Source organism: Acomys minous, assembly GCF_964271855.1.
Source record: "Acomys minous genome assembly, chromosome: 7".
Taxonomy (NCBI): domain Eukaryota; kingdom Metazoa; phylum Chordata; class Mammalia; order Rodentia; family Muridae; genus Acomys; species Acomys minous.
Window position 1 is genome coordinate 107,794,770 of NC_140488.1, and position 19,116 is coordinate 107,813,885.

Here is a 19,116-nt window from a genome sequence, read left to right on the forward strand (position 1 = left end):
GAAATGATGAGAAGTCAGTCTTCTAAGGTAGTAAGACGAACCATGCCTTGATCCCTGTGCTAAGTGGATTATACTTGGTTATCTTTTCTAATGAGTACACTCAAGCACATAATATTTTAAAACATTTTTCGTGCCCAAGATCAAACATGACTAAATATTAGAAATGAGATTCAAGCAACTGAGAGCTAAAACTCAAACAACTTGGAAGTATCTACTTATATTCTTGTGTTTTAAAAAATAAATACTGGGCCAGGCAAAGATAGCACACACCTTTAATCCCAGCACTCAGGAGGCAGAGGCAGGCAGATCTCTGTAAGTCTGAGGCCAGTATAGTCTACATAGTGAGTTTAAGGACAGCCAGAGTTACACAGAGATGCTGTCTCAAAATTAATTGATTGATTGATTGACAGATTGATTGATTAAAGGGGCTAGGAAGATAGCTCAGAAGGTAAAAGTGATTGCCAAGCCTGAAGATTTGAGTTGGGTCCCCAGGACCCGCATGGTGGAAAAAACTGACTCCCTCAAGCTGTCTTCTGACTTATATTTGTGCACCCACACATACACACAGTAAATAGTTAAATGTAAAAGAGGCATAAAAGCCAGAGTCAGCTGAGCAGCAGTGGCCCACACCTTTAGTCCCAGCACTCGGGAGGCAGAGGCAGGAGGACCTCTGTTAGCTTGAGGCCAGCTTGGTCTACAGAGAGAGCTCCCTGACAGCCAGCGTTATACAGAGAAACCCTGTCTTGAATAAAATAGCCAGAGCTAGTATGAGGGTACATGCTTATAATTCCAACATCTGGGAAGTAGAGGAAAGAGGATAAGGAATGTAAGGTCATCCTCAGTTGCACATGGAGGTCAAGGCCAGACGGGCTACATGAATTCTTATCTTAAAAATAGATAGGTAGATAGATACAGATAGATGAATGATATCCATTCAAGTGTTTCCAAATTCAAACAATAGAGGGGTATAAAATGGCGTTCTTTTCCTCTGTGTTATCTTTTATTACCTATGTAAGATGATGTACTTGAGTCATAGGTTAGCACTTAGTAGCTTAGTGATTTTTTTTGTTTATTTGTTTATTTGATTATTTGTTTTGTCAAGATGGGGCTTCTCTGTGTAACCGTCCTGGCTGTCCTGGACTCCCTTTGTAGACCAGGCTGGCCTTGAACCCACAGCAATCCTCCTGCCTCTGCCTCCCGAGTCCTGGGATTAAAAGCGTGTGCCACCACCGCCCATCTAGCTTAATGATTTTTATATGTGTTTCTTAGTATGAGCTTGACCATCTCATTAATCTCAACTATATTTTCTCCCTTGGATTTTGTAACATGGAAATCATTACTGACCTTGATGGGCCTCGTTTTCCTGTCATGAACTAAGAGATAGCAGGACCCACACAGCGAGAAGAGAGCATCCACCCTGGCAAGTTGACCACTCATCGCCACACCTGTACTGTAGCGGTCCTCTCCCCGCCCCCCACCTCGCAATACTAAATAAATGTATTTCTAAAAGAAAGAGAGCCAACACACAAAAATACATGTATTTCAAAAGGAAGGACAAGGAATAAACAGACGGAAGGTACACAGTAGGCAATAACTGACCAAGAAAAGGAGAAAATTTAAGGAGGTGGTCAGAGTTTGGGGATGTGGTTAAAATGCAGATTTTTTCCAAAAGGAACCCTCTAGACCTGTAACTGTCCTTAAACTGTGGAGACATTTAAACTGCAGAGACTCTGAGCACTGCCGATTACTAGCTGTGTGACCTTGTGCAAGTCACTTAATCTCTGGAGACTCATTTTCCTCATCTGTAAAAACAGGACTAATAGTCGCTGCTACATGGGGATTAAATGATTGAACACACTTAACACGGCCCTAGACTTGGCAAAATGTCATACCATAAAACTGAGTGGTCCTCCTATTTGCAGAGCTACCTTTGTTTTCTGAAAGGACCCTGCACTCTGAGATCCACAGCCTCCAGCCTTCTGGATGGAATGGCCGCAGGCAGGCGAGCTGGGGAGGGGGGATGCATGGTGCGCAGGCGCTGGAGCAAAAGGGAGACAGGGTGCGAGGGGCGGGGCTGCTGCCGACTGGGCTGTTCCGACGATCGCGCGCCGCCCCCGCCGCGCCCCGCGCCCGCCCTTGCTAGCAGGCACCTTCCGCCCCCTGCATTGCTGATGCTGCTGCTGGCAGACATGGACGTGGTGAATCAGGTACGTGCTCCAGCACCGTGGACAGAGCCCGGCGCTGCTGGAACATGGGTGCTTTTGGCCCTCCGACCCTGAAAGGTGGTGGCCAGGGTAGCCGAGATGTGGTCTCGGGGGCTGGGGCTGGAGTCAGGGGTCTGCAGCAGGCGCGGGGAGGAAGGGAAATGGAGAAAAAGAGTGCGCCCTTTGCCGCAGCGAGGGCTGTCCTCACTGCCGCAGAGGGGGCCGCCAGATGCCCCATAAGAACCGTCGACCTGGAGGGGAGAAAGGGAAGCTCAGGTCTCGGGAAGAGGGCAAAGGGGTGCAGGAGGAGAGGGGGAGAATGAAAAGAAGACTTGGGGGGCTGCAGACGAGCTAGGAAATAGAGCGACAGAAGGTGTGGAGGCGGGGTGGGGGAGGGCTGGCACCCGCCCCTCCCAAAGAGAATGAACCCCGGTAGATGACCACCCTTTCCCCCCCCCCCGAAGCAGATCTAGGGGGAGACGATCCGATTTTGCCTCTCCAAAACCCCCCAGCCTCCTCGTTCCCAGCGCATTCCCAGTAAATCCATGCCCCAGCTCCCTCCCACCTTAAGAGACCATCTCCGCCATCTCCCTCTTCTTCATCACCTCAGAATCGGCTCCCTCCCTAACCAGTAGCGACCCCTCTCCATTTCCTCAGACACAACCACCATCATCTGATTCACCTTTAGCGCTGCAGACCTCTCCCCTATGCTGTTGTGACTCACCTTCATCATCCAACGTTCCCTCCCCCATTTTTATGAACCCTATCTTCTTCCACTCAACCTTTCCCCCTATCTGATTCACCTTTAAGCAGTTCAGACCTTCCTTCCGCAACTAGTCTGGACCCCATCTATTTTCTACACCCAACCTCCTCTGCCACGTGACTCATCACCTCACACTCCACCACTCCTGAACCCTGGGGGGTTTTCTGAGACCCTGATGTTTAGTCCTTCCCCAAAGTGTCATTTTTTGCCTCCTCGCTCCCTCTCCATATGTCACCTACTCCCGGAGCGTCACATGTCCTATCCCCAGGGATCATTGCCTCGCAGCCTGGCCCCTCACCTCCATCTCTGTTCCCCACAACCCTTCCCCCTTCCCACTGTTTTTCTCCTCAGCTGGTGGCTGGGGGTCAGTTCCGGGTGGTCAAGGAGCCCCTTGGCTTCGTGAAGGTGCTGCAGTGGGTGAGTGTGCTCCGGGTTGTGGCATGGGGGAAATGCAAGGAGAGAGGGGGGTAATGGGATGGAGAAGAGCAGAGGTGTACAGAGGACTGGAGTGGGTGGAGGTGGGGGAATTGGGCTCCAGAGTAAGGTCCCAGGGGTTTAAGGACAGGGAACAGATAGGCTATGACGTCACAGAAGGCCAAGGGTACCCCTGTTTTGGAGTGACAGATTGTGACGTCCTACCTCCTCTCTTGAACTAAAGGAGGGAGGAATGGGAGGTGGAGCCTGAAGCCGACTGCTGAGAGAGAGAGAGAGAGAGAGAGAGAGAGAGAGAGAGAGAGAGAGAGCGCTGCAAAACCAGAAAAAAATCCAGAGACAGTGAAGGAGACTTGGAGAATGAGAGGCAGGAAGTGGTAGCAATGGAAATGGCTAAGAAGAAGACATGGGAGCCAGAGGACAGTCCGTGACGCGGGAAAACGTGCCGGAAGAGAGAACACACGGATATAGTGGCACTGAAAAGAGAAAAGAGAACGCAGCAACATACATACCGAAAATAGGCACAGGGGAGACAGAGACATGGAGGTCACGTGACAGACACAGCAGAACAGATAAGCTGACCAAGAAACAGCCATGCAGAGACACACAGGCACACACATAGGAAAAGAAGAGAATGGGGCGGGGGCGGGGCGGGGGGGGAGAGCATGCATAAAAGCCGAGAGATACAGAGAGACAGAGAGGACAGTGAGAGGGAAAGGAAATGGAGAAGACAGAAGAGAAAAAGAGGAAGGGAGAGAGGAGGGGACGGGAGGGGAGGAGGGGGTAAGAGAGAGAGAAGGAGAAGCCAGAGCACCTACAGGTAAAAAACAGAGACACTTGGAAAGAGAAACAGCCACACCCCTGTAATCAGCTTGTGCTAGGACCCGATGAGCCCTGATTAGGGGGTGGGGGTGGGGACCTCTCCATCTGCTACTGTCTGTGTGGGGGGCCCCCCCTCAATCTGTCCAGAGGAGGGCACTCCCTCCCACATGCATACAGGCTCACTACAGCCATCCACCTCCCTGCTACCCAAGGTCTTTGCCATCTTCGCCTTTGCTACATGCGGCAGCTACGACGGAGAGCTTCGGCTGAGCGTGGAGTGTGCCAACAAGACGGAGAGTGCCCTCAACATCGAAGTTGAATTTGAGTACCCCTTCAGGTGTGCCCCCCCCCCCCCGCTCTGGTATCCTGAGACCTGGGAGAAGCAAGGGCAGGGTGGGGCTGGGCAGTCCTTTCCAGTGACCTTTGCACAGCGCTCACACCTCGGAGGCCACAGCCACTGGGACCACTGCCCAAGCACTGAACACTTGCTGTGGACCTGGCACTGCTCCAGCTGCCTATGACAATGTGGTGTGCAAGACGGACACAGGGTGTCATCTCTCTCTGGCTATATGCTGGCAAAGGGGAGGAATAGAAGACAGGAAATAAGTAAGGTTCATACATAAATGACAGCGCTGGGGCTCTAATCAGTGGTAGAGAGCTTGTACATGTACAGCATTGGCAAGGCCCTGGGTTCCGGGGGGGTGCTGTTAGAGAGAGAGAGAATGCACGAGAGAGCACTCCATGTGTGTACACCTTGAAGCAGTAAATGCTCAATTAGTGTTAGTTGCTGGGCATGCTGGTAAATACTTGTAATCTCAGCCTTTGGGAGGCTACGCAAAAAAAAAAAAAAAGATGTGTTGAGTTCCAGGCCACCCTTGGATACAAAGTGAGATCCTATATCAAAATAAGGGGTACTCAGCAGATAAAGGCCGTTGCCACTGAGCCCGACAACCTGAGTTTAATCCCTTCCCTACGTCACGTGTGGCAGGAAGAACAGATTCTCTGCAAATTATTCTCTGACCCCCATACATGAGCTGTGACACACATGCACCTTCACACACAGGCATGCACACACCAAATATGTAAAAATGCGATTTTAAAAATGTGTTTTAAAATAATGCTAGTGAAATATTGTTTCCTTCTCAAAGTGCTGGGGTCTAACAGGGACTAAAGCAGACCAATCGCCCTATCGTCATAGGTCTATATTAGAACAAATAAAAAAAAAAGTTAATGCAGATGCGGACAAAGACTAAAAGCATAGCCTCGTGCAAGAGCTTTGCTAGAAAAGAGTCAGGAAACTGTATAGATAGGAAATCACAGGACCAAATCAGACATTCCTGATATCTACTGAGTCCCCACTGTGTACCAGACACTATGCTGAGTGCTAGTTGCACATGAGTAAGAGCAAGCTACAAGAGCTAGTGTCTCTTAAGGATTGAGAGACAGACCCACAGTTTCATTTGACTCGCCTTGACTACTGAACAGTTTGAGTCTTAAGTTCCTTACTTGTAAAGAGAGAAAATACTGATGGGCCACGGGTGATGGGGCATCTTCACGAAGTCTATACTTGTTAAAGCACTCCATCCAGGACACAAGAAGTGCTCTGTATAAGCTTATTAAGTATAAGAATTCAGAGTTAGGAATTTGCCGGGCGTGGTGGCGCACGCCTTTAATCCCAGCACTCAGGAGGCAGAGGCAGACCGATTGCTGTGAGTTCAAGGCCAGCCTGGTCTACAAAGTGAGTCCAGGACAGTCAAGGCTACACAGAGAAACCTTGTCTCGAAAAACCAAAAAAAAAAAAAAAAACAGAGTTAGGAACTTGGGGGGAAGAGTTGAGACCTGGGAGTTGGGGAACACCAAGGGTAAATGGAGGCCCAAGGTGTCACACAGTAGGGAGAGGGAAGCCAGCTCAGGTCCTGAGTAATGATAGAAACAGGAGATGGTAGGGCAGGATGGCCTGGAAGAGAGCAGCCAGGAGTGCCCAGGTTCACACAAGCCAGGGAGGCTGAGGGTGTAGCTCAGTGGCAAAGGACTTGTCTAGCTCTCTGTGCGTTCCATCCCCAGTACCTTGGAGGAGGAGGAGGAGGAGGAGGAGGAGGAGGAGGAGGAGGAGGAGGAGGAGGAGACACATACACTGTGGGGGAGGGGCAGTGAGGGGTAGTTGATATCACAAGAGCCAGCCTTTTGGGAATTCACAAGGTCACAAAAGCCCTCCAGCACATTCCACGCTTGGGACCTCTGCAAACAAGGCTACCAATTCTATTTGCTCAGTCCCAGGATCCTATCTCCAACCTAAGGGCAGAGCTGCGGGCCCTCAGTCCAGTTCCATTCCGCCCACTCCCACATCCCAGCACGGAGAAGGCTTTTGCCTCAGAGCACCTTCCCAGACTGTCCCTCACACATCCTGTTTCAAGAGTCGTTTCCTATTTCTTAGCTGTTTGGCTTCTCAGCCACACATACATTTTTTTTTTCCTCTCAGATACCTAAAGCGGAACATAGAAAAAACAAAGCAGTACGATTTAAGGGGAGACCAGATTCATACAGACGTGCTGTCCTGCCTCTAGTAGCTGCATGACTTCATACAAGCAAACGCACTTCCCTGAACCTGTTCCCATCTCTGTGCATTCCACCCCAAAAACACGGCTTGAGAAACTAATAGGTGCCAGCCCTGTTCCAGACCCCTGGGATCTGTCCGTAAAGGAAAAAGGAGAATAAGCCCTGCCACCTCTTAGATACAGGGGGGAAAAATCAAGATTAAAAAAAAAAAGCAAAACCCAAACCTAGGGCTGGGAGACAGTTCTGTCAGTAAGGTACTTGCCTTACAGGTACGTGGACTTGAGCTTCCAGCCCAGAAGCCCCGTTAAGCAAAGCTGTCACAATGGCTCATGCTGGGCTCCCTGGGGCTCCCTGACCAGCCAGCTTAGGGTAATTGAGAAAGAGAGACAGAGAGACAGAGAGAGACAGAGAGAGAGAGAGAGAGAGAGAGAGAGAGAGAGAGAGAGACCCTGTTTCAAAAAGGGCGGTGGATTGGCACCTGAGGAAGAATTCATGAGTTAAATACTGGCTGTCACAAGTCTGTGAGACTGCATACACACCAACAAATTGTATACCTGCACACACATGCAATTTGCCCAGCATACACACACACACACACACACACACACACACACACACACACACACACACACACACACGCATACACATAAGGTCCGATTTTTATTCATCAATACAAAAAAAATGGTTGGTTGGTTTGGTTGGTTGGTGGTTTTTTGTTGTTGTTTTGTTTTGTTTTGTTTTGTTTTTGAGACAGGGTCTCTCTGTGTAGCCTTGGCTGTCCTGGACTCGCTTTGTAGACCAGGCTGGCTTCGAACTCACAGCGATCTGCCTGACTCTACCTCCCAAGTACTGGGATCAAATGCATGCACCACCATGCCTGCCCCCCCCCACCACCAAAAATGTTTTTAAACTGAAATGCAGGAACTCTTTAATGAGAAGGTGATAGATAAGTAATGTTTGTAGGAGCTGGGAGAATAAGGCATGATGCCATCTTAAAGGAAGAGCATTCCTACACTTCATCTTAGCCAAAAGGCTCTAGGGTAGAAAAAACGCCTGCCAGTTTCTAGGATGAACTAACTCAAGAGGTAGGAGTACCTGGGGGGCAGTGAGGGAGGGATACCACATATCTTAGCAGGATGCTTTCAGCAACCAGTGGTACATTGCAAGTGTTCTGTGCATGGTCATCTCCTCCTCTTCCTGGGACCTCAAAACAACCTGGGATAGCCTTGGCTGGGAAGGGGAGAGAGGGAGAGAGTCTTAGAGTTTGGGCCACACCTACACACCTCTCTCTGCAGGCTGCACCAAGTGTACTTTGATGCGCCCACCTGCAAAGGGGGGACCGAAAAGGTCTTCCTAGTTGGGGACTACTCCTCATCAGCTGAATTCTTTGTCACCGTGGCTGTGTTTGCCTTCCTGTATTCCATGGGGGCCCTGGCCACCTACATCTTCCTGCAGAACAAATACCGAGAGAACAACAAAGGGCCCATGATGGTGAGTTGCCGCAGCTGACTGCATGCAATGACCGACCTTGTGAGTCCACAGGGACCCAGCTCATTTGGCTCAGAGGCCCAAACAAAGTCCCAGACAGGCCCAAACCCAAGCAGCCCAACACTGCTGCTCCCGCTACTGTCTCCATGACTCAATGTCGGGCATCTAGCTCACGGAGTCATAGACTCATGGGAGCCATGCTCAGAGGCTACAAAGAACACCAGACCGGCTGCAACCTGACCCTACCATCTCTCACACATCCACCCAGACTAGATCAATGGAAGGAGTCCCGAGGTTACTGTGACAGTCATGCATGTCACCCTGCCACACAGACACTGATTCCTACACGGAGAGATTCTCACACCCTCATCCCAGACATCAAATGACACCTATTCCCACATGCAAATAAGAGCGGTAAGACACATTTCTCACAGATTCAGAAACATCCCACAGAATTAGTTCCTCCTTCAGCATCCGCACCCACACATCACTAGCACACTCCCACAGCCTCGGTATCATCATACACATCACGGAAGCTCAAGCTGAGACCTTCAGGTGAAAAGACTGTGAGCTTCGGAGCTGCAAAGGCAGGGGAGAGGCAGGCCTCTTCTAGAGGACGCCTCCCACCAAAGCTTGTGACCTGAAGGGGCTTGGGGCGGGGGGGGGGGGGGGGGGGCGGGCTGAGCGTGAAGCAGTCCCTTCACAATGACACCGTCTTCACTCTTGCCTAGGACTTTCTGGCCACAGCGGTGTTCGCCTTCATGTGGCTAGTTAGCTCATCTGCCTGGGCCAAAGGCCTGTCGGATGTGAAGATGGCCACAGACCCAGAGAACATTATCAAGGAGATGGGTGTGTGCCGCCAGACAGGGGTCACATGCAAGGAACTAAGGGACCCTGTGACTTCGGGACTCAACACCTCAGTGGTAAGCTCTGGGAAGCTGGCTGGGCTGGAAGAGAAAAGCTGGGAGACACAGTCTGGCACGGGGACATGGTAGGGACAGGGAATGAGAGGAGAGCCAGGCGATCCATGGGGCTCCCAGGAGGAGGAATGCCAACAAAAGGTTGAACCAGTTATAATCACTGGAATACCACATACTGAAAGGAACTCGAGGCCTTTCAGATTACGCTGGGACAACTAGACCCAGCCCAGTCACGTCAAGTCTCTTGAAACTCTGTATCCTTTTAGGACTTATTTCCTTAAGTGCAAAAGAAAAGACTACCCTGAAATGTTTTCCTACTTGGGCGCCCCCTACTGGCAAGAAACGGTCTAAACATAGGAACTGTCGCTCAGTAAACCCTGTGACCTTCAGCTAGTGACAGGCCAGTCAGGGATCATTTTGAGTACCTAAATTGAAGGCTAATGATAGGTCCTGCTCCAAACTTGGTTATTCACTGAATTTACAACGCACAAGGTGCTTAGGAAACAACCTAACACAGATTACATCCTATATTCATGTTACAGATGCAAAGATTTGAACTCTTCTTTCCTGACACTTGCTGATTGTGTTATCTTGAGTAATTTAGCCTCTCTGAGCTTGGCTTTAAAATGGACATAACAAGCCAGGCGTGGTGGCACACACCTTTAATCCCAGCACTTGGGAGGCAGAAGCAGGCGGATCGCTGTGACTGCCAGGCCAGCCTGGTCTACAAAGTGAGTCCAGGGCAGCCAAGGCTAACACAGAAAAACCTTATCTCAAAAAAATAATAATAATGGACATAGCAAGGGTTGGAGACACAGCTCAACCTTTAAGAGCACTTGCTGAGGCAGGTGGATCGCTGTGAGTTCGAGGTCAGCCTGGACTACAAAAAAGCGAGTCTAGGGCAGCCAAGGCTACACAGAGAAACCCTGTCTCAAAAAACAAAAAACAAAAAAACAAAAAAAAGAGCACTTGCTGCTCAGCCAGGCAGTAGTAGTGCACATCTTTAGTCCCAGCACTTGCGAGGCAGAGGCAGGCGGATCTCTGAGTTTGAAGCCAGCCTGGTCTGTAGCGCTAGCTCCAGGACAGCCAAGGCTACACACAGAGACACACTGTGTGGGCTGGGGGTGGGGCATGGGTTTGGGGAGTAGGCAACACTTGCTGCTTGCTCATGCTGAGGATCTAGGTTCAGTTCCTAGCACCACGCATTGGCTCCAGACCCCCGATAATTCTCCTTCCAAGGGATCCGCGCCCTCTTCTGATCATCTTGAGGACCAGGTATGCAGACGGTACACGTGCACACATGTGGGCAAAACACTTATACACATGAAATGAAATTTAAAGATCTTTAAATAAATAAATAAAAAGATCTTTAAAAATGAAATAAAATGAGCCGGGCGTGGTGGCGCACGCCTTTAATCCCAGCACTCGGGAGGCAGAGGCAGGTGGATCGCTGTGAGTTCGAGGCCAGCCTGGTCTACAAAGTGAGTCCAGGACAGCCAGGGCTACACAGAGAAACCCTGTCTCGAAAAACCAAAAAAAAAAAAAAAATAAAATGGAGATATCAGCCCAAGTGTAGCTATATGCCTATGGTTCTAGATTGTAGGGAGCTGAGGTAGGAAGATTGCTAAGAGTGTGAGGCTAGCCTGGGCTCCATAGTGACTTGCAGGACAACCCAGGCTATAGAGTGAGCCCTTACCTCAGAAGGGCTAAACTAAATATGCTTTAAAAAATAAATAGAACGGGGATATCAACTGGGTGGAGTGGTGTGTGTCTGTAGTCTCTGCTACCCAACAAGTGGAGACAGAAGATTGGTCACTTGAGCTCAAGAGTTCTGGGCCAGCCTGGGCAACATTTCAAGACTGTCTCAAAAAAAAAAGAATAAAATAAAATGTAGGTATTACCTCCTGTACAAACGTGGATTTTTTTTCTGAGACAGGGTTTTCCTCCACAACCTTGGCTGTCCTGGGACTTGCTCTGTGGCCAGGCTGGCCTCAACCTCACAGTGATCCACCTGCCTCTGTCTCTTGAGTGCTGGAATCAAAGGCGTGTGCCACCACGCCTAGCTGAAACATGGAACTTTAGCTAATAAAGGTGCTCAGAAGAGGGTGTAACATATAGTAAATAACATATAGCATTTTGTTTTTAAATATTTTATGTAAGTTCCATATATTTATTTTTAATGTTTAAATTGTTTTTATTTAATAGCATATACTTAGCTAGGCATGGTGGCACATGTCTTTAATCTCAGCATTTGGGAGCAGAGGTAGGTGAATCTCTGTGAGTTTTAGGCCAGCCTGGTCTACAAAGAGAGTTCCAGGACAGCCAAAGCTGAAGAATAAGACCCTATCTTTTAAAAAGGCATATATTTAGAGCCAGGGATGTTAATACACACCTATAAGCCTAGTACTTAAAAGACTACTTTTTAAAAGATGCATATCTTTTTATGTGTATGAGTGTTTTGCTTATATGTACGTATATATACCACTTGCATTCTTGGTGCCTGTAGAGGTTAAGAAAAGGGCGTCTGTGAGCCACCTACAGGCGACTGTGAGTCACCTACAGGTGACTGTGAGCCACCTACAGGCGACTGTGAGCCACCTTTGTAGGTGCTGGGAATTCAACCTAGATCATCTTAACCTCTGAGCCTACTCCCTATCCCCGGGACTGATTTAAAGGCAGACTAGCCGACATAGTGAGCTCCAAGTCATCCTTGGATAAATGACAAGACTCTGCCTCAAAAGCAAACAAAACAAATAAAAAGCAAACAGGGGTTAGTGAAATGATTCAGGGAAACCTACACACACACACACACACACACACACACACACACTAAATGAATTTAATAAAAATAAAGCCAAGAATATTTGTTTAAAAAAATAAATCAAAGAGGGGCTAGAGAGATGACTCAACTTATTGCTTTTCCTGAGGATGGGAGTTCAATTCCTAAACCCAGCCGGGCGTGGTGGCGCACGCCTTTAATCCCAGCACTTGGGAGGCAGAGGCGGGCAGATCGATGTGAGTTCGAGGCCAGCCTGGGCTACAAAGTGAGTCCAGGATAGCCAAGGCTAACACAGAGAGACCCTGTCTCAGAAAAAAAAATTCCTAAATCCTTAAATCCTATCACTTGGAAGGCAGAGGCCAGCCTACTGAGCTCCAGGACTGCCGAGCTCCAGAGTAAAACCCTGTCTCAACAACCACAGAGAGCATTTGAGAAGCACAGGCAGGTGGATCTCTGTGAGTTTGAGACCAGCCTGGTCTACAGAATGAGTTCCAGGTCAACCAGAACTACATAAAGAGACTCTGTCTCAGCCGGGCGTGGTGGCGCACGCCTTTAATCCCAGCACTCAGGAGGCAGAGGCAGGTGGATCTCCGTGAGTTCAAGGCCAGCCTGGTCTACAAAGAGAGTCCAGGACAGCCCAGGCTACACAGAGAGACCCTGTCTCAAAAAAAAATTTTTTTTACAGGGAAAAGGCTGGCCACTAACCTGTTTTTAGACAGACTCAATTTTTTTAAAATTTTATTTATTATGTATACAGTATGCATCCAATCACATTATAGATGGTTGTGAGCCACCATGTGGTGCTGGGAATTGAACTCAGGACCTCTGCAAGAGCAGTCAGTGCTCTTAACTACTGAACCATCTCTCCAGCCCCCCCAAAAATTTTTTTTTACATGACTCTCTCACCAAACAAAAATATATATTTTTTTATACATGCACATTTCTAAGTTTTTTTGGTTTTGGTTTTGGTTTGGTTTGTTTTTCAAAGACAAGATTTCACTGTGTAGCTCTGGTAGTCCTGGACTCACTTTGTAGACCAGGCTGGCCTCGAACTCACATCCATCCATCTGTTTCTGCCTCCGTAGTGCTGGGATTAAAGACGTGCACCGCCACCGCCTGGCTCATTTCTAAGTTTTATACATATGCATTTTGTGCTAATTTGTATATACATACATTTATATATGCGTGAATTAGTGATGTCTATTTCTTTTTTTTTCTTTAAAATGTATAGTTATATATTTTAAATTTACTATATTTTGTAAAATATACACGATACATCGGGCCTAAAACTAGCATTGAATTGCCAGGCAGTGGTGGCACACACCTTTTATCCCAGCACTCTCAGGAGGCACAGACAAGTGGATCTCTATGAGGTCAGGTCAGCCTGGTCAACAGAGAGAAGTCTAGGACAGCCAGGGCTACACAGAGAAATCCTCTCTCAAAAAAAAAGGCTAGCCTTGAATTGATCGTCCTGTCTCCAGCTCTCTAGAATTACAGATATGGGCCACCAAGCTCAATAAATACTTGCACGTGTAATCACTGATAGAAGTTCGCCATCCTAAGGAATCTGAATCCTAACAAATGCCCCACTCCCAAATTTTTCTGAACATTGCTAATCACAGAGTTTATGCCCTAAAAATGCTCATTCCTGCTGGCTCAGCCTCAAAGTCCCTGGGGCTGCCGGGGTGAGAGACAACAGCTTTGGTCATGTCTCCCTGCAGGTGTTTGGCTTCCTGAACCTGGTGCTCTGGGTTGGCAACCTATGGTTCGTGTTCAAAGAGACAGGCTGGGCCGCCCCATTCATGCGCGCACCTCCAGGCGCCCCGGAAAAGCAACCAGCACCTGGGGATGCCTACGGCGATGCGGGCTATGGACAGGGTCCCGGAGGATATGGTCCCCAGGATTCCTATGGGCCTCAGGGTGGTTACCAACCCGACTACGGACAGCCAGCCGGTGGCGGTGGCGGTGGCTATGGGCCTCAGGGCGACTATGGGCAGCAAGGCTACGGCCCACAGGGCGCGCCCACCTCCTTCTCCAATCAGATGTAATCTGGTGAGTGACAGATGGGCGGATGTGGCAGGGAGGGTCCAAGAAGTGAAGTTTGAAGGAACCAATAGAGAGGCAGAATTTTTAAAAAAAAAAAAAAGGTTGAACACGGAAAAGTAGCCAATGAGAAGGAGAGCAGAAGAAGGAAGAGGCAGGAGCAGTGCTCAGAATATCCAATGAAAGGAGTGTAGCAGCAGTTGCGCAGTGGAGAATCACCGAAGTAGTGTAGGTTTTCAGACAGGGACGGGGAGGTGGGTCTTCGAAATGATTGGTTTACCTGTCGGAGAGAACGCCAATTGCGGGAAGGTATATATGGTGGGTATTGAAGGTCACCAGTACCGGATCAGGATAGTGGATCTGCTACCGCTCCTTAACCCTTGTAGTGAAAGAGATGGTTTGGAATTTCAAATGAGGAAATGGGGAGGGGCGTAAGCCTTCTCCTTAAGCCTAAAAAAAAAAAAAAAAAAAGAATGCCTGAATTCCTGGCGTGAAGGAGCACGTATAAAATCCCAGCACTTGAGAGGCAGAGGCACAGGGACTGCAAGTTCTCAGAGTCCTGCTGGATCTATCTGCCACATCCTGTCTTAAACAGAGAGAAGATAGCAACACCTAGGTGGAAGTAGATTTGGTAGTGAACGACCCAAGATCGTGAGGCATCTGAAGCATCCCGCATTAACTCATCAAAATATCTTTGGCCCGGCGGTGATGGCACATGCCTTTTAATCTCAGCACCTGGAGAGGCAGAGACAGACGGGTCTCTGTGAGTTCATGGCCTGCCTGATTCACAAGGCAATTTCCAGGCCACACAGAGAGAGCATTTTGTTGGTTCCTGTTTTCTTTTCCTTTTTTTTTTTTGTTGTTGTTTGTTTGTTTTTGTTTTTTGTGTGGGTTGGTTTTTTGGGTTTTTTTTGGTTTTTTTTTTTGTTTGTTTTTTTTGGTTTTGGTTTTGGGTTTTTTTTTTGTTTTTTTTTTTGAGACAGGGTTCCTGGTTCCTCTTTTCAAATTATCTTCGGCCTTTTCATTTTTCACAATTCTCTTCCTCAGACCTCTTCACGAGCACCTCATTCATCCCCGTGTATCACCTGGTCTACCCCACAGCATCCACAAGGATTCTGCTAGTCCACTGTCCTCCTCCATTCAGCAAGTGCTGTCCTGTACTCAGAAGTCAGTTGTAGTCACTTAAAGGCAAGACTATTTCAGTGTGGTCACCGGCCCGCCTGTGCAGCACTGTCTCAGCTATCCCACAGCTATTTACTCTGACCATCACCTCCTACCATACTCTTTCAGTCAAAAATGGCCGGGACCTGGCACGGTGCCAGTTCTACCTCAGGGCCTTTGAACTTGCTTCTCCCTAGAGTTTTACACATACACATTATTACCTAGCCATTTGGTCACTCACACAATGAGGTTTTTGGCTTTTGGTTTTTTGTTTGTTTGTTTGTTTGATTAATTGATTCATTCATTCATTCATTTTATTTGTTTGTCAGAAGAGTTGTTTTGTTTTACAAGTACTGAGAACTAAACTCAGGCCTCCTGCACGTTAAACAAGTGCTCTACCACGGAGCTATATAGCCGTCCTCTACCTTAAGACAGAGTTTTACTAAGTTGCCCGGATTAATTTGGAACTCATTCTGTAGCCCAGGCTGGCTATCAACTCACAATATTCCTGTCTCCATCTCCCATGAGGCTGGGATCTCTAGGCTGTACCACCACACCTGGCTTTGTTGTTGAGACAAGGCTTCCTGTAGCCAAGGCTAGCTTGGAGCTCATATAGCTAAGGATGCTCTTGAACACAACCAGGGGGTCATGCCTCTACCTCCCTGTTTTGCTTTTTGTCTGAGTTAGGGTTCCATTATATAACCCAAGCTGGTCTCAAATTTGTTTTTCTCCTGTATCTGCCTCCTAAATTCGGGGATCACAGGCATCTCCCACCAACTCCATATCAGTGATTATCAGTCTAAAACAAATCCTCCTTTTTCCCCTCTCTCAGCATACCCTGTGGTTTTCCTTATCCCGGTGTGTAATTGCTATGGTTTGCGACTGTATGCCACTTGATTGGAAGTATAACTAAGACTTGTTTGTGCTATACACACATCACTTTGGAGCATTGTTTTAAAGATTCTGTTTTTATCTCAGTATGTGTATGTCTATAAGTATGTGCATATGAGCTCAAATGTCCATGGAGATCAGGAGAAGGGTCAGATTCCATGGAGCTGAAGGTACAGATGGTTGTAACTATGGGTTCTGGGAGCCAAATATGGGTCCTCCAGAAAAAAAGGGCAGCAAGCACTCTTAACTTCTGAGCCATCTCTCTAGCCTCACTTAGTTTTTTGTTGTTGGTGGTGGTTTTTTGTTTGGTTTTTTTTGGGGGGGTGGCAGGGTCTCTCTCTATAGCCTTGGATGTCCTGGAACTCACTGTGTAGATCAGGCTGGCTTTGAACTCATAGAGACCACCTGCCTCTGTCTCCCAAGTTCTGGGATTAAAGGTGTGCACCACCATGCCTGGCCTATTGTCATCTTACATTAGATAACACACTAATATGCCATGCTCATTGTATAAAACCTGCCCCCCACCCCCCACCCCCCCCACCCCCGATATAATGTAAGCCTTGCAAAGATAGGGCTACTTGTTTTGCTTAATATGGATTTTATTTACTTATTGGTTTGGTTTGGTTTGGTTTGGTTTGGTTTGGTTTGGTTTCTGAGACAAGGCTTCTCTGTGTAGCTCTGGCGGTCCTGGAACTCATTCTGCAGACCAGGCTGGCCTTGAACTCAGAGATCTGCCTGCCTCTGGCATGCTGAACTACCACCACCAGGCTCAACATGGATTTCCAACAGCGACTAGAACAATACTGGCTTTTTGGTTTAGGAGAGGGGACCTTAATTGTTCCTTTGGTACCCAGTTCGAACAAGGTTGAGAAGACTGTACCAATGAGAGGAGCTAGGATGAGGCTAAGTCTAGACCTGTTAGAGAAGAAGACATAGCCAGGCGTGGTGGCGCACGCCTTTAATCCCAGTACTCAGGGTGACAGAGGCAGGCGGATTGCTGTGAGTTCGAGGCCAGCCTGGTCTACAAAGTGATTCCAGGACAGCCAGGGCTACACAGGGAAACCCTGTTACAACAAACCAAAAGAGAAAAGGGAAGGAAGGAAGGAAGAAGAAAACATGCCAGGCAGAAGAATAAGCATAGTAGCACGGTCCCTTCCTGAGGGTACCCACCCTCATCTGGACCCGTTCTCCTTTCTGTGTTTTTTCTCTCTACAGGTCAGTGAAGCCCACGAAGACCCCACGGGTGGGCAAGAGCTCAAGAAAGGCCTGCCCTCCTTCCCATCCCTATACCCTCGGTCTCCACCCCTCAACCCAGGAGACCCTAACTGTCTTTGCTGTTTATATATATATATATTATATATAAATATCTATTTATCTGTCTGAGCCTTACCCTCACCCACTTCTCCATGCACTAGGGGCCCAGTCCTGAGTGGGCTCCTCCCTAACCCTGACCTTGCATTCCTCAGCCCCTATCTGTTCCCCAGCCCTGTCCTTTGAGGTAAGGGGGCTCTAGAAAGGGGACAGGAAGGGACCCAGACCTTGGCTGCATGGAGTGGGTCGATGTGACTTTTTCCCTTCCCTTTTTCTCTCCCTCTGCTCCTCCTAACCCTGACCTTGGTTCCTCCAGCAGCACCTGAGCAGAAGCTTGGATGGGAATCCAACCCCAAGAGTAGAAGAGCAGATTGGGTGGAGGCTTGGCTGAAACAGACGGAGAGAAAAGGGGCTGCGGAGAGAGAGGACTAGTCAGTCAGCCGAGAGTGAGAGTTGAGTTCCAGACACGCAGGATGTGGAGCCTAAAAGGAAAGCGTGTCCCCGACAGCATGCTGGAATAGGGCAAGAAAGGGCCCGAGGGCGTGGTCCTAGGAGGGGCGTGGCTTTCGCGCCGTGGGCTTCAGAGTGGGCGGGGCCTGGGGCGGGTCCAGCATCTCTGGAAGGGGTGTGTGTGTGTCTTGGAACATTCAGGAGTTTGAGCTTGATTCCAAAGAGCTTGAGCAAGGATAGAAATGGCATTCAGGAATGATCTAAGCTGGAACTAGGTCCTCGTCAGGATTCCAGACAGGCCTATGAGGAGTGTGAGGAATGTGTGGGGGTTTTAGAAAGGGACGCCCATTCTGTAATGGGGCAGAAAAGAAAATATGGTTTTCACTTGAGTGGAGTTTGAGCAGTAAGTAGGCTTGAGCACTTGGTGTGGGAGGCCATGGTTAGGACCTGTGAGATGAGTTGTGCTAAGTGTAAGAGGGAATACTCCTGGCCCCTGGGAAGTGAGGTAACCTAGGAAGAGCCAAGGATTGTTGGTTTAGAGGGTGAGGGGTGCCATCCGGAGAGAAATGTCCCTTGCTCACCCCCTCAGGAGACAGCTAGATAATCAGAAGGCAGAATCTGCAGGTCTGTCGGGATGGCCCACCACCTTCCCCCTTTCTCCACCCTCTCCCTCTACACACTCCCATCTGTCCCGGAATACTTTGGAGGCTGGGTCTGGAGCCCCGATCCTGTACCCTCTGCTGTGTCTGTGATGTTGGTAGTGCCTGTGATCGTGTGTTGCCATTTTGTCTGACTGTGGCCCTTCCCTCTTCCCCTCCAGACCCCCTACTTTTCCTGTGCCCTTCGGTATTGTTTGAAGACACCCCACCCCCCTCCCCGAGGAAGAACAAATATGAGACAACTCCCTCTCCCAAATAAACTCCTCAACCACCTAGTAGTCCACCACCCGGCTCTGATTTCTCAGTGTGTCTTTTTTTTGGAGGGTGGAGAAGGGTGAGGAGGCAATGGGAAAAGGAGACTAGAGGATGCTCAGACCCCAGCAGCAGTTCGCCGAGGCCTTGACTATACAAAGTGCTCTGAGTCTCACTCTGGGTTCGAACCGTTGGCTGTCCCATTGCTGGCCATCAGGCCCTTTTGGGGTGTGGTCCTCAGGCTGATCCCTTAGCAACCGCCCTTCCCGGCCCCAATGAAGGTTTCCCCTCCGATCCGAAAGGTCTCCTCAACCAAGGAGACTCCTCAAGACCTCATCCTACGCTACCCCTTGTTTCTTTGTTTCCAAACCCTTCAGGTCTCTGT

The 19,116-nt window shown here is 48.8% G+C and overlaps 1 protein-coding gene and 1 long non-coding RNA gene across 3 annotated transcripts in view; one reads left to right on the forward strand and one right to left on the reverse strand.

The window, feature by feature from the left end:
• Positions 1 to 15,585, reverse strand: part of LOC311601124 — a 36,035-nt gene extending 20,450 nt beyond the window's left edge. For both annotated transcript variants that reach the window (XR_014780462.1, XR_014780463.1), the window contains exon 1: positions 14,288 to 15,585. This is a non-coding gene — a long non-coding RNA (uncharacterized lncRNA). The remainder of the gene's footprint in view (positions 1 to 14,287) is intronic.
• SYP (synaptophysin) lies at positions 2,084 to 18,762 on the forward strand. The gene is made up of 7 exons (XM_084788518.1): positions 2,084 to 2,207; positions 3,319 to 3,384; positions 4,434 to 4,558; positions 8,073 to 8,268; positions 8,997 to 9,188; positions 13,686 to 14,016; positions 17,275 to 18,762. Exons 1-6 carry the CDS (start codon positions 2,172 to 2,174, stop codon positions 14,010 to 14,012), a joined length of 942 nt encoding a protein of 313 aa, XP_084644644.1. The 5' UTR covers positions 2,084 to 2,171; the 3' UTR covers positions 14,013 to 14,016; positions 17,275 to 18,762.
• The last annotated feature ends 354 nt before the right edge of the window (positions 18,763 to 19,116 follow it).

What these genes read in the sequence shown, in the direction of transcription:
- SYP (XM_084788518.1), top strand. Translation starts at nt 2,172, where the DNA reads ATGCTGCTGCTGGCAGACATGGACGTGGTGAATCAG. An exon ending in GAATTTGAGTACCCCTTCAG is followed by an intron (nt 4,559 to 8,072) that starts GTGTGCCCCCCC and finishes CTCTCTCTGCAG; the next exon opens with GCTGCACCAAGTGTACTTTG. An exon ending in CGGGACTCAACACCTCAGTG is followed by an intron (nt 9,189 to 13,685) that starts GTAAGCTCTGGG and finishes GTCTCCCTGCAG; the next exon opens with GTGTTTGGCTTCCTGAACCT.